The sequence below is a fragment of the Drosophila ananassae genome, chromosome 3R (genome assembly GCF_017639315.1).
Source record: "Drosophila ananassae strain 14024-0371.13 chromosome 3R, ASM1763931v2, whole genome shotgun sequence".
NCBI lineage: Eukaryota > Metazoa > Arthropoda > Insecta > Diptera > Drosophilidae > Drosophila > Drosophila ananassae.
In genome coordinates, this window is record NC_057930.1 from 20,000,001 (window position 1) to 20,014,030 (window position 14,030).

Sequence of the window (14,030 nt, forward strand, 5' to 3'; positions counted from 1 at the left end):
GGCGCTTCCCTAAACAATCTGTATGATAATCTGCTCCAGCGCGAGTACGCCGGACCCGTGGTCTTTCCCAACCACCAAGTAGAGCGGAAGGCCCAGCGCTCTCCCTCACTGCGCCTCCGGTTCGGACGTAGTGATCCGGACATGCTGAACAACATTGTGGAGAAGCGTTGGTTCGGCGACGTCAACCAGAAGCCCATCCGGTCGCCCTCTCTACGCCTGCGCTTCGGCAGGCGGGATCCGAACTTGCCCCAGATGCGTCGCACCGCTTACGACGATCTCCTCGAGCGAGAACTGACCCTCAACAACCAGCAGCCACAGCTGCAGGAACAGTTGGGATCTGCTGGTGATTCCGACCTGGATGCTGACTACGATGACCTCTACAAGCGGGTGGTGCGCAAGCCACAGCGTCTCCGTTGGGGCAGAAGTGTGCCACAGTTCGAGGATAACGACCGTGATGATTTCCGTAAACAGGTACGTGTAGGGAGCATCCTTTGGCACACATCTGTTAAACATCCTTCTGTCATCTTTTTACATTCTTTAGATTGTCGCTGAAAAGATTCACAACCTTTTGATGGCTCTGCAGCAGTACGAATCTCCCAGTGCCAGGCCCAATGAGGACGAGGTAGACCTGGAGGAAGACTCATCCGAGTTCCAACGCGAGGCCCGCAAACCGATGCGCCTACGATGGGGCCGGAGCACTGGCAAAGGACCCTCCGATCAAAAGGTGGGTTTAAATTAGACTTAGAATGGACTTAGCTGACAAAATAAATTATAGAACGCCCCGGAGGAAACCTCATCGATTGCACCCAAGACCCAGAACTAAATTGTTTTAAATCGGCCAAGGCAAGACGCTCCAAGAGAATGGCAACCAATGATGGGAATCCTAAGAAAGCTACACGGTCAATATCTGATGCCAAATAAGATAAAAAAAAGAGATTTACAGAACCCTAGACAGAGACAGTTTTTGAAAGCATTTTTGCGAGAGGTAGGGATGGGCTGAGAAATAAATACTTATAAACTTATAACTTATATATACACACGTATGATTAACCATTATTGTGTATCTTTTGGCTTTGAGCAACTAGAAGAATAAACCAAAACCTACACATGTACACATTTGTCCTTAAACTCTAACAATGCGCAGGTAAGACAAGGTAAACAAACAAACTGGAACTCTGTTCTTTCAAGGAAGTGTTTAATTATTGTTTCTGGTCTAATTTAAATAAATATTTGAGAGATTATCATTAATTTAACTACCCATTCCATCCCAGATTCAAGCCTCCATGCTCAATTAAAAAATATTTACAAAATTTCTATTGCCCCAAGAATGTTTATCCTCGATGTATATAAAAAAAAAGATTTATAAAAACTTCTTAACTTAGAGAAAATTTGTTATAAAAATGCTAGAAAGCTATAAAATATTATTCTAATAACCAAAACCAGTTTGTTTTTAAACTTTTTAAGCGAAATTCAATTTAATGTTATGATGGAAGTGTTTAAAAAACATTTTGGAGGCCCCCGAAAGCTGTATTACTGTAACACTTGTTATATTCTGTGTGCTACAAACAAAACAAAAAATAATATATATATATGTATATCAACTATTATACTATACTATATACATATAATATATAAACATTATCTAATTAACTTTTATTGATGTATGTATTTTATTAGCAGGAAAACCGATTACAAGGCGAACAAAACATTAAGCTGAATGTTGTTAGAACACTTTTGTATATTTAATTTACACCATCATTGAAATTATTGTTTACCAAACAAAAATATAACCAGAAACCAAAGAAATAAAATTGTGGTAAAAGTCATATCCCGCTGAATGTAATTTTCGACTGATTTCGAAAATAGCGAAAGAGAAACCGTTTCCCCCGAAAAATATACTATATTATATATAAAATCTTTTAATGAATGTAATATCATGAATGTAAATAAAACAGCAGGAATAATTAAAAGCGAACATATTTTACTCGATCTATGCTACATATATGCTATATATATAATAAATATTACATTTATGGTGAAACTCAGATGGAGTAAAAAATAACTTTATGGCCGTTTTTGGGGGCAGTGGGGGGGCAATTATTATGCAAATATAATTTTAATTGCATTTTTCATTAGCATGTGGGGGTGCAACCAGCTAATCATAAAAGTTTTATTTCTCTCTATTTCCCCGACAGTTATGGGTCTTTTCAATGTTTTTCAAATCGCTTGCATTGCCCTCTAAACTTTTCCAGGATATATCCCAGAAAAGTGCCAACAATTATCAGCTTGGACACCAGTGGCGCCTGCTAACTGTTGCCCGCATTAGAATTAAGCAACAAATGTGAGAAAATTAAACCCAAACCAAACAAGACACAAAACCCCTGATGAGAATAGCAGCCGGGAATGTTCTCCGGAATTATTATGGCCAAAGACAAACAGACAGGCAGGAGCCAGAGCGCGGTGGCAAGGACATTCTACCTCCTACCTGTTGTGGCCCAGAACTTCACCTGTGCAATGACAGCCATTAACTTTAGCACCCTTTGTTGATGTTTGTTTCCATAATTAACTTTTCAACTCCTAATGTACGGGAATTTTGTGTGGGTGAGATGAAATTGTTCTGCTCCGCATGTGAAGCATAATTTTTTGGTTAATTGCATGCAGCATTGAAGTTCGACACGAAAATGCACTTTACAATGATATCATATTCTGGTGGATTTTGGTAATTAAGCATAACTAAATCATGTGCTTTCACATTTATAATAAATTACACCCAAAGAAGAATACGATTTGTATGTTTAGGAGAGCTTTCGTCAATGAAACATTAATCAAGGTCGATTCGAGAGTCTTATCATCAGTGGTTCTCTAATTATGTGATCTATAAGCCCCCGATTCCCAAGTTTAATGAATATGAATATAATGAATAAGCGATAGGAAGCATTCATGGGCTGAAAACCCAAAACAAATAAATCCACCGACCGATATCTAAGGTTTGTCCATAACCAGGACACAGGCGGTACATAGTATTAGAATCTTGGCATAGAACATTGGTATTTTATAATTTATTGATAACGATTGGACTTCTCGAACTGATCGATTCAAGCTCAAAGGGCAGGACGTACCCTCTGTTTCTGGATTCCCATCGCTAAAATAATGACATTGAACTTACATTTCTGGGTGTAGTCGATCAGCCAAAAATTAGGTCGGAATCTGGAATCTCCGGTGACAAGACCACCTCCGCAATGGAATATGCATTTCGCTGCTTTTTTATGCTGAAATATTTTCTTGTCAGACTTTCTTATCATAAATATAGACAATATTAATAACAATAATAATCTATTTTCCTGTAAACTTTCAAAATAAATCTAAAAATGTTTTCTTTGTAGTTGATTTTTAATGAGAAATATTCGAAATTGTATTCATATTACTTTTCAGGTTTTTAGGCACTATGTTTCTTGGTCAGTTCGGGCTCATTGGGGCACTTGAAAGTAACCTCGATGCCATTTGGTAGCCAGGAGCGATTCCAAATGTCCACTTTGCACACCTTCTTAACGTCACTTTCGTCGATCAGCTCCACTGTGAACTTGTAGGAGATTCCAGCAACCACCTGGGATGTAGCTTCCAGGACCTTCACGATGCTAAAAAAATAATAAAATTGTTATTTTATGTATTTAATATATTTTATTAATTTTGTTTTAATCATTTACCGAGTTAGTGGGATTACATTTGAATAAATATATTTTAATTACACAGTTGGACTTACCGGTAGTGCGGACCATCTCCGGCGTCCAATTTAACCAGAGAGCTATGCAATTCCTGTTGCGCATCTATCAGCTGCTGGCCCTCCAATTTCTGAGGACTTCCAAATCCTCCAAATCCTTGAGGCTTGCCCATAACGAGGACACAGGCGGTACACAGAAGCACAATCTTGGCGTGAAACATTTTTGTGAATTTTTTTTCCGCAACGATTAGACTTCCAAGACTGATGGATTCAAACTGATGAACTCATGAGACCGGACGGAGGTGTTTTATACCCTCGGTTTGCCAGTTCCTATCACTAAATTAATGACTTTGAACCTGACATCTCTGAGGGTCCTCGGTAATCCAAATAATAGGCCGATGGCTGGACTGGAATCTGTAATCTCCGGTGATAAGACCGAAAACCGAAACAATTACAATTTCAAGGGAAAGTGCGTTTCGCTGTTTCTTTGAATTAAAATAGTTTCTTATCAGCCTATTAAAAATAAATGGATGGCAATATTAACCCGATGATCTATTTTCCTGTAAACAGGAAACATTTCAAGCCTAATTCTGGAAAATATGTGCTGTGTTTGACTTTTAAACTCTGTTTTCTGAGACATTTTCTAATGCCAAAACTTTGATGGAAACCCCTTAAAGTGTTCTGAGTTGGTGTTGTTGGTTTTTTCTGTACAGAATGTAATCAGTATGACGCCCAGCGTTACTTAGTACTTGGCAAATATTTATGCAAATAATATGCAATTACACACATAAGCGCGCATACACATACAGCCATGCGACGGCGCCTAAAAGCGCTCTGCAAACACCGAACTTTTCCAACAAACACAAACACATGCAAAACAAATGTGTCACCCCCACACACACGGACATGTATGGGGGAAAAAGGGAAATGCTCTTCAGGCGGCGGCCGAAGAGCCAAAGGAAGTTGCGACTAAAAACGCCAGCGAAACGCCTTGCCAGGTCCTTTCTTTAGCCTCTGCGATACGAGTATGCAAATGAAAGAGCAACAGCCACGGCAAACAATGTTAACAACTGCTTCCGTTTTTGTCTGCGCCGCCAGCAGAACATAAACAGCCGAAACTAATGCAAAAGTTTTAATTCTTTCGACTGAAAAAAGTCAGCTAAGGCACACATGTGCATAGTTTATCTGGCAAAAGAAAACAGAAATCAGTTTAAAGTCTAGCCATTTAAGTACTCGCAGCCAGATAGCTTGAACTCGCGGATTACCATATTATAAAAAATAAAGTTCAAATATAATTTGTATCGAAGCCCCATCTTTATTAGTACTTATTAGTTAAGCTTAAGGTATCATTATTAGAATTTTCATGTTTTCAATAGTTTATTTGATCATTAAAACAAAAAATGAGTCCGCTAAATGAAAATGTCATACATGGGTACAAAATACTGATATACATTAAGGATATTTGGTGATATGGAGTTAAGGTAAAGTGACATTGAGAATCCAACACATGCAAAAGAAACTTAAATAAAAAACTAATACAAAAATAGAACCTAATCCAAGACCTGTCGGATTTTAAAATCTTCTAAATCTTCCTGAGGAATAAGCCGCAGCTTCATATCGTTTGCCAAGTGCAGGACTGCATAGAAAGCCACTGACGTGGAGAGTGAATCTGACATTTTTGTGGTCAGCAGGTTCGGTAGTTTGCAGTAAACATCCTGGAAACTGGCCACTCCCTTCGAGTACTGCTCCTTTTTCGGCCTGGGGTGCGACGGTATCGTCTCCTCGGGCACAGCGCTCAACATTTGCTGCTGAATCAGAGAGTTGCAGCTTTTTTTGAGATTTTTCATATCTATCACTTTGGCACGCTTGGCGAAGGGCACAATCACTTTGGTAACCTATTCGGAAATATACTTTTTAGTAATTTTAGTCAAAAAAAAAATAATAATTCAATCTTACCTGAGAGGGAGCGCCCTCAAACTCGGTTCCAATTTCGAGAACAGTATTATTGCATGGGTCCCTCATAGACACGTTGGTCAGGCCAAGGGTTGCATCCCTGGCGTCCATATCCAGGCCATCAGCTCCTTCTGCGCCCTCCACCGGAAGCATAATGCTCACATTGGCGGGAACGGCGGCCGTGAAGTGTTCATTACCCAAGAGGTCGAGGTCGTTTTCGACATCCCCGTGCTCGGAGCCCGCGTCCATGTCCAGCCCAAGGTCGTCAGCATCATCCGAATCCGGCTCCCCAGCGCGACGAGTCAGCTTTATACTTGGCGCCGAATCATATTTGAAAAAGTAGTCCCAATCGAAGTTGAACTTTGTGGGCAAGCTCAGTTTCCGGGCGTCCCACTTCTTTTGGAAATTAACCTTCCGCTGTTTAACGCTGGCGTCCAGCGGTTGGAAGAAGTCCTGCGTCACCTTACCGTAAGCTATCAGCTTATTTTTTCGCTTGGCGGCTTGCTGCGCCGACTTCTTCGGCCGCTGGATGGAACCCACCTGAGTGTCCGTCTGACCATTGGTCTGAAACAGGGTGCTGCGCGCCCGATTTTTTTTAAACTTCCAATGCGAGGGTCCCGCCCAAAACTGAGAGATCTGTTCCATCGGCCGGTAAGAGTATTCCAGCTTGGACGATCCATCAACGGGTCGTAGATCGTCAATGACAGTGGCCTGCTTGCGCAGCCTCCTACAATTGTGAATCACCATCTGTTCCTCCATAGTAAGCTCCTGCAGGTCGTCCCCACCCACTTCTAAAACCTGTGGCGGTGCTGCATCCAAATCGGGCATTGGCGCTACATCAGCTTCGACATCGAAGGCCATGGAAATCTCATTTATATTCGCACACATATCATCAGCATTGTCGACCCCATCGTCCTCTTCTTCTGGCGGCGCCTCCGCTTCGGGTTCCTTGGGCTTTTCGGCCGATGGCTTTGGATTCGGGGCACTTGTGATGATGTACCCAGTGTGCATGGGTCGGAGATTCAATTTATCCACCTGGGGCAGCAGCTTCCGGAGCCAGTCGGCACTAACAAGCGATTCTGTCGGCCATTGCTGCTTTTCCGCAAACAAGGTTGTGTGGTCCTGGATGTCCTCAGACACCTCTTCACCGTCCCAAAACTTATAGTTAGTACGCAACCGCAGCTCCGAATCCCGACTGGGCAGAATGTTGTGCATCAAACGATTCGATGCATTGATGGAGCCCACCGTCGAGTTGAGCTGACCAAATACTGGATCCTGAAGCGGTGTCGTGTCCAGGCGAGCGTTCAGGGTCTCCTTGTTCTTGGTAACAGTCGATACGTTCTTCTTTTGTCTTTTGGGCTTGGGTGCAGCCGCTTTCTGACTAGAAGCGGAAGCTGAATCATCACCCTCGCCGCCTGCCTGGGAAGGTTCTGTTCCATCGTCATTTTCCGCGGCATTTATCTGCTTGTCTGTGAGTGTGCGGGCACTCAGGCCGGCTGAAATACGCATTGCGTCCAGGTAGATGGAGTCCACACGCAGCCCATACACCTTGGACGAAGCCTCCAACGAAGAACCCGCCATCTAAAGGAAAAGTAAAGTAGAATAAAGAATGTTTTCAATTCTGCGCCAATCAGTATAGCAAAAACTGAAACTACTTTCCATACAATAACCTTGAGATGGAAATATTCTTTTAAGTAGCACCTACCTTGAAGTTGCTCATCCGCTTGTGATGGTGGTCGAGGAGATTGGCCAGCGAATCTATGAGTGACACGCTCCAGGCATTGTCCTTGCTCAGCTTGTTGCCATTGTAGATCTCCAGGCAGCTGCGAATGGCCTCGTTGTCCTCGATGGATTCCAGAGTGCTTTGGCGCGGTTGCATCATGGAGCGACGCCGGGCTTCCTGGCGCTCCGCCTCATCGTCATTAACCACCGTCGTGTTGTGGGCCATGCCCTCGCGGTAGCTCCCCACCGCCGAGCGGCGCAGGGGAGTCTCTGATCGTGGTAGCGTCATTGCTACTCCTGGGAAACTGTGATATGGATAACCACGGGGACGCTAGTGACTGATGCGCGGGCTTCTTGACAACACTGGCAGCTCAAACAGTTGCCGCTCTTGGAGTTTCTCAAAGGAGTCACCTGACAGTTCACTCCTAGAGCTAGTAGTTTTCTATTTTTATTTTTCTAATTACGTTTTGTGTCTTTTTTTCGTGGCGAATAATTTCTCTTGTTTGTGTTGGTAATAGTTTACAGTTTTATTCAAACGACGCCATCCACAGTGTTGGAAAACTGGGTCAACGACCAGGGATGCTGAAATCCAAGAACCGTTGATATTTGAAAAATGTGAAGTTTAAATCTGTTTGAAAAACTATGCTTATTAAAGAGAATTTTTAGTTTGTTTCCTATTTCATACCTTCAAAAGAAATAAAATGTTCATCATCAACGAGAAATTACTATATTTGCACTGCTTTTTATTTTCGGGGAAAATTCTCGCGATGTTGAACTATCTATTCATAAACTACTAAATTCTTGGGGCTATATGGACATCCAATACAGAAATATTGTAAAACATTGAATATATTTCCTAATAATTATTCTTAAAACATATGTTTAATTTAATAAAACCGATAATATTTCCTGATATCGATATCAGTAAGCATTAGGCAACACTGTCTAACCACAAGGCGGCAAACTAACACTTCGACAAAAATAATCACAGATCGCAGTTCACTTAAGTGTCGTGTTTGTTGTCACTTTTCGTTGTTTTCGTATGAGAAACCGTGTCAGTTTGTTAGACTGCGTTGCGCGACCACCTCGATGTGAACGTCTACAGCCCAGGAGACCATCACTTGTCCGAATTAAGATCGGGGGAACTCTGACAAAGTCCTCTTCCGCCTCACAAAGATAGCGCCTGTGTGTGTTGGTGTTGGTAGCCGAATAACTGGACATTCCCATTTTGCGCAGTTTCCGCCGAAACTGTTAGGATTTAAAGAAGCGGTGAATCTCAGTAAGAGGCAGAAGATGGCACGCGACACCCAGGGGACCCAGGGCACCCAGAGCCAAGCGTCCAATATCTGGACACAAGTGGAGAGCCAGCCCATGGAGAAGATCGTCTGGGGGCGATTGTATGGCAAGAACATCAAAATCAAGTCTCTGGGTACGAGTTCAAAATACCGCATAGTCTATACTGAATCGTCCTTTTCTGTTGGTAACATAACATTTCATGTTTGTTTGTTTAAGCTCCCATTTAATTCCCAATTTAATTAGATAACCTGAATCCCTTTCAGATCTTAACAATGACGAATTTTCGGCAGGACGTGGGGAGGCGAATGATCTGATCCTGACCCTCAACGACCTGCCAGAGAAAATCTTAACGCGCATTTCCAAAGTTCATTTTGTCATAAAACGAGCCAATTGTGAATTGACCAATCCAGTTTATATACAGGTAGAGGTCCTAGAAATATAGATCACACCTGTTTATGCAGTTACGTAAATCCATTGTTCATCTATGTACACTTTCCAGGACCTCTCACGCAACGGGACCTTTGTGAACAATGAAAAAATTGGAATGAACAAAATGCGCATATTGAAAAATGACGACGTTATTTCCCTGTCGCACCCAACCTACAAAGGTAAGTTTTTCTGGAGCAGGTATAGAAGGAAGAGATTTTCATTTAATTCGATATCCTGCACCTGCCTCTTATAGCCTTTGTGTTCAAGGATCTGAGCCCGAACGAGGCGATCGGACTGCCGGAGGAGATTACCAAAACGTATTATGTGAATCGCAAGCTGGGATCAGGGGCCTACGGATTGGTGCGCCTCGTTTACGACACACGAACTTGCCAGCAATTCGCCATGAAAATAGTGAAGAAGAACATGCTATCTGGGGCGCGACCTAGCACTAATTTCAGTGATCCCGAACGGGTGCTGAATGAGGCCAAAATCATGAAGAATCTGTCCCATCCCTGTGTGGTTCGCATGCACGACATAGTCGACAAGCCGGACTCGGTTTACATGGTGCTGGAGTTTATGCGCGGGGGCGATTTGCTGAATCGGATTATTAGCAAGAAGTTGTTGAACGAGGACACCTCCAAGCTCTACTTTTATCAAATGTGCCATGCAGTGAAGTACCTACACGACAGGGGTAGGTTATTCAGTTTTTCTGCTTTCTTATATTCATTTTTTATTCGTCAGGCATCACTCACCGCGACTTAAAGCCGGACAACGTCCTGCTCGAAACCAACGACGAAGAGACCTTGTTGAAGGTCTCTGATTTCGGGCTCAGCAAATTTGTTCAAAAGGACTCGGTGATGCGTACCCTGTGCGGTACCCCGCTCTATGTTGCCCCTGAGGTTTTAATAACGGGTGGTCGAGAGGCCTACACCCGGAAGGTGGACATTTGGAGCTTGGGCGTTGTGCTCTTCACCTGGTAATAGAATTCCACATCATATTCCTGAATCATTTTTCAATAAACACTTTTGACAGCCTGAGTGGAACTCTGCCGTTTTCGGATGAATACGGCACCTCGGCCGCCGATCAAATCAAGAAGGGCAAGTTCGCCTACAGACATCCGGCCTGGAAGGGTGTCTCGCAGCGAGCCAAGCTTTTGATCAATCAGATGCTCATTGTGGATCCCGAGCGGCGACCCTCAATCGACGATGTATTGCAGTGCAACTGGCTGCGGGATGGACAAATGCTGCAGAATGCCAAGAGACTTATGAAGCTGGAGGGCATGGAGATTGAGGATGAGGACGAGAACAACTTTCTTGAGCCGCCCACCAAGAGGTCGCGACGCTAAGGCATCCGCTCTGTCGAAGGTTGGGCGGAAAAGTTTTAATTTTCTGGAAAAATTAAGTGGAAATATTTTTCTGCAACCACCGACGCCGATGCACTCGTCTGTTACAAAGTATTTTTTTGCGGTTGTTTATATTTTTACGTGTTTTTAGTGTAGTTTTTTCACTCGCGCCAGCACCCTCCGGGTGAACTGCATTTAACCATTCGATGGCTTGTTTTCATTACCATTTTAAGTGCATTCTCTCTGAGAAGATGTCATTCCATTCGACTATTACGATACGTTGCCGTTAATTGTTTAGTAACTAAACTAATTTATGTAAGAATTCGATTTGACTTTTCAGCAAAACCACTGAGCTTTTTGAAGTAAAGCATTAATTTGAAACGCATTGTATTTCATTTGGGGAGGTATGTCTTGCATATTTTTAATAATAAAATATATTCCATATTCTTCATAATAAAAGACAAAATTTTGACTTGTGTGTATTGTATATTAGGAAGATATAACTACATATCTGGGGAAGTCGTCCTGATCGTATAAACATCTATGTAGAATTATTCAAAAAAATGGTGTTACATTAATAAAAGTATATAACACCTCAGTCAGGCAATCGTTAATTGTAACAAACCATAATTTACATCATCGTCAAATTAGTTAAATATAAAGCGCATAAGCTTGCAAATAACAAGAAACACCCGCTTAATTACTTTAAAGAATGGGTTACTAGTTTACGGCCGTGCCCGATGGTCAAGAGCGTACATTCATCGGTCCAGATGGCATCCGTCAGACGGGAATGGGTATTCTCGTGCGTATAGATGACCTTATGGCCCGGGTTCACGTTGCTTACTTTCACAGAGGCGGGCAGATTGCTCATAGCGGCCAGATGGGGCCTAAAACGAAGAATAAATCAATAAAACAAGCAGGAATATAAAACTAAAAACCATACCCGTTAATTAGTAGCTGAGAAACGTGTCCTTTGTCAAAATATTCAATAGTTTCAGCCAGCTTCCGTGGCACGCGAATATCCACAGTGTGAACTTTACCGTCAAAGTCGCCAAGGTAAACGTAGTTATTACCCTGAAGCTCCGTCGGAGCTGCCCAGGCGCCGCAAGTGAAGCTCAAAAGGTGAGAGTCATCATCAAAGAGGCACGACGACGATAGAGCTGCTGCCCTAATGTCCCAAAGACGGGCACAGCCGCCGCGATCACAGGTCACAAACTTTTCGGCCGAGGCAGAGGGCGTCATCAGTCCAGTCAGCTTATCCAGGTGGGAGCTACGGGTGTGATAGCAGCTACTGAGGTCAGCGGAAGACAGATCCCACACCTAATTAGGAAAAAAACAATAAAACATGGCTAGAAATACCTCCTTTGAAAGTAAATCGTTGGTGGTTACATACATTCAATGTTCCATCCGCAGACGCCGAGACAGCTCTCTGTTTATTCGCTTTGAATACACTTAGATGACTGATGGGAGTTGGGTGGACGGAGGCCTCGCCCACCCGGAAGAGGCAGTATGGCTGATCGGAATTGCGCACTTTTGAGTAAGTGGACCAGGCCTGGAGGCGCGTGTCCCCAAGGGCGACCAGCAACACGTCGTTGTCGGCGTACCGCAAAATATTAACAGTGTGCTCTGCCTGCAGCTTGAAGTCCGCGCTGTCCACCGACATGTGGTTGACCTGGCTGCGAGCGTACCCAAAGAACATGCCCCACCAGTGGCGGCCTTCGCGCCTGTTGGTGGCCAGGGCGATGTGTTGCTGTTCATTGATTGCAATGCTATCCCAGCAGTCGTGCAGGCGCGGAGAAAGGTTCTCTAGACGCGCATTCAGATCAGCGACATTGAGATTCGGGTACTCAAGGTTTTCTGCCAGCTCCAGCGCCGGTGGTGGCTGATGGGTCTGTGGCATGCGGTAAACCTGGGAACTGCGTTGCGGAAACATTATTACCAAGGCAATATTCACCAATTTCAGGGAAAAAAAGGAAAAACAAAAAAAAGTGGAAGGGTAAACAGCGTGCCGGCTAGAGAGGAGCATTCGCAAGAACGATAAATCGATTGCAGGTCGAGCTTTTATCGAAACTATGTAGAGTTATCATAAGAATTACATTCCATAATCTTAATTTTTCTAAACCTGCTTGGAGAAAACACATTTTACCCCTTAAACATAATTTTCTTTCTAACATATCCCACTATTTTTTCGTTTCTATTCTTTTTAAACAACACCATGTTCTTAAGTTCAATATACAAAGATTTTACTCAAATTAAACACGCCCGTAACATTGCATTTAATTGGAAACGCCTGTGATACACTATAAAGAAGCTTATTATAGTTGCTAAGTTTTCAGCTGCTTCAAAATCGTACACTTAAGACCAATGCATGATCTTTTTGAGTTTGCAATTCCAATGTAATATGCCACAATCTGTCTGCGCCATTGTCTCGTTCTTGATTGGAGCAAAGATGGGTCTCAGGACTTCGATGAGAGCTCTTGGTACCTTACTTAAATGTATGAGTGTTTCGCCAACGTTTTCGACTGTTAAAAGGATTCCATTTAATAAGATTGGTTTAGCCTTGAGAGCATTTCCCAGGCGCTCCTTCATATCATCAGGTAAATGAAACGATGATGCATTATGAGATCCTAAGAAATTTCACATATTTTTAAAAAAATATTCCTTAAAAATTACAAAAACTTACCGTTTATATATAGCAAAAAAATTGCTAACAATGATAACCTTGCTGGAGTCATAACTTAATTTAGACTATGCATTAAATGGAAATTCCAGCTATAGTTTTGCCTCGCTTATTATAGATTTGTTTTCTGTTGATTATATAGCACCACCATGACCAACAGCTAAAATTATCTTCCATGACCTAGTTCTAGGTCTTAAATACAAAAAAAAAGTAAAATGATGTGTTTTAGTTGTTGAAAATACCTTTTTTTTATAAATTATATTCGATTTTAAAGTTTAAAATACCGTTACCAACAGAAATAGTGCATATTTCCGATAAAAAGAGGAGTTGGCATCTCCTCCTCAGGACGAGTGTGTGACCATCTATCGTTGTTGCTTCAAATCTAGCAATAACTTTAACGGGTCCCCTTGATCTTTTTGAGTTTGCATTTCCAATTTAATGCGCCACAATCTGTCTGCGCCTTTTTCTCGTTCTTGATTGGAGCAAAGATGGGTCTCAGGACTTCGATGAGAGCTTTTGGTACCTTACTTGAATTTATGAGCTTTTCTCCAACGTTTTCGCCTGTTGAAAGGATTTCATTTAGAAGGTGTGGTTTAGCCTTGAGAGCTGTTCCAAGCCGCTCCTTCATATCATCAGGTAAACGAAATGCTGAGGCATTATGAGATCCTAAGAAATGTCACATATTTTAAAAAAAAATATTCCTTAAAAATGACAAAAACTTACCGTTTATATATAGCAAAAAAATTGCTAACAATGACAACCTTGCTGGAGTCATAACTTAATTTAGACTATGCATTGAATGGAAATTCTAGCTCTAGTTTTGCCTCGGTTATTATAGATTTGTTTTCTGTTCATTATTTAGCTACCACCATGACCAACAGCTAAAATGA

General features: G+C 42.3%; 6 protein-coding genes across 7 annotated transcripts in view; 2 read left to right on the forward strand and 4 right to left on the reverse strand.

Annotated features, from left to right (window-relative positions):
• LOC6497268 (short neuropeptide F) overlaps nt 1–2,062 on the forward strand; it is a 30,479-nt gene extending 28,417 nt beyond the window's left edge. The window contains exons 3-5 of the mRNA XM_014906115.3: nt 2–471; nt 542–724; nt 776–2,062. Coding sequence (XP_014761601.1) covers nt 2–471; nt 542–724; nt 776–823 — 701 coding nt within the window. The 3' untranslated portion in view covers nt 824–2,062. The remainder of the gene's footprint in view (nt 1; nt 472–541; nt 725–775) is intronic.
• A 1,309-nt stretch (nt 2,063–3,371) lies between these two features.
• Nucleotides 3,372–4,025, reverse strand: LOC6498269 (sarcocystatin-A). The gene is made up of 2 exons (XM_001962395.4): nt 3,761–4,025; nt 3,372–3,635 (listed from the first exon to the last, which is right to left on the reverse strand). The coding sequence occupies exons 1-2, from the start codon at nt 3,937–3,939 to the stop codon at nt 3,437–3,439; spliced, it is 378 nt and encodes a 125-aa protein (XP_001962431.1). The 5' UTR covers nt 3,940–4,025; the 3' UTR covers nt 3,372–3,436.
• Nucleotides 4,026–5,091: 1,066 nt separating this feature from the next.
• Nucleotides 5,092–7,972, reverse strand: LOC6498268 (condensin complex subunit 2). Its single transcript, XM_001962394.4, has 3 exons — nt 7,377–7,972; nt 5,675–7,252; nt 5,092–5,613 (listed from the first exon to the last, which is right to left on the reverse strand). Exons 1-3 carry the CDS (start codon nt 7,680–7,682, stop codon nt 5,269–5,271), a joined length of 2,229 nt encoding a protein of 742 aa, XP_001962430.1. The 5' UTR covers nt 7,683–7,972; the 3' UTR covers nt 5,092–5,268.
• A 362-nt stretch (nt 7,973–8,334) lies between these two features.
• LOC6497269 (ovarian-specific serine/threonine-protein kinase Lok) lies at nt 8,335–10,841 on the forward strand. Of its 2 annotated transcripts, none has more exons than XM_014906116.3 (6): nt 8,335–8,873; nt 8,953–9,110; nt 9,189–9,297; nt 9,372–9,809; nt 9,860–10,094; nt 10,151–10,841. In XM_014906116.3, the coding sequence occupies exons 1-6, from the start codon at nt 8,687–8,689 to the stop codon at nt 10,461–10,463; spliced, it is 1,440 nt and encodes a 479-aa protein (XP_014761602.1). In that variant the 5' UTR covers nt 8,335–8,686; the 3' UTR covers nt 10,464–10,841. The 2 variants fall into 2 exon arrangements, with proteins under 2 accessions (XP_014761602.1, XP_001962429.1); XM_001962393.4 differs by having other exon boundaries at nt 8,337–8,822.
• Nucleotides 10,842–10,978: 137 nt separating this feature from the next.
• Nucleotides 10,979–12,509, reverse strand: LOC6498267 (protein valois). The gene is made up of 3 exons (XM_001962392.4): nt 11,854–12,509; nt 11,404–11,780; nt 10,979–11,347 (listed from the first exon to the last, which is right to left on the reverse strand). Exons 1-3 carry the CDS (start codon nt 12,484–12,486, stop codon nt 11,161–11,163), a joined length of 1,197 nt encoding a protein of 398 aa, XP_001962428.2. The 5' UTR covers nt 12,487–12,509; the 3' UTR covers nt 10,979–11,160.
• Nucleotides 12,510–12,701: 192 nt separating this feature from the next.
• LOC123257405 lies at nt 12,702–13,940 on the reverse strand. The gene is made up of 2 exons (XM_044716305.1): nt 13,864–13,940; nt 12,702–13,087 (listed from the first exon to the last, which is right to left on the reverse strand). Exons 1-2 carry the CDS (start codon nt 13,913–13,915, stop codon nt 12,816–12,818), a joined length of 324 nt encoding a protein of 107 aa, XP_044572240.1. The 5' UTR covers nt 13,916–13,940; the 3' UTR covers nt 12,702–12,815.
• Between the last annotated feature and the right edge of the window lie 90 nt (nt 13,941–14,030).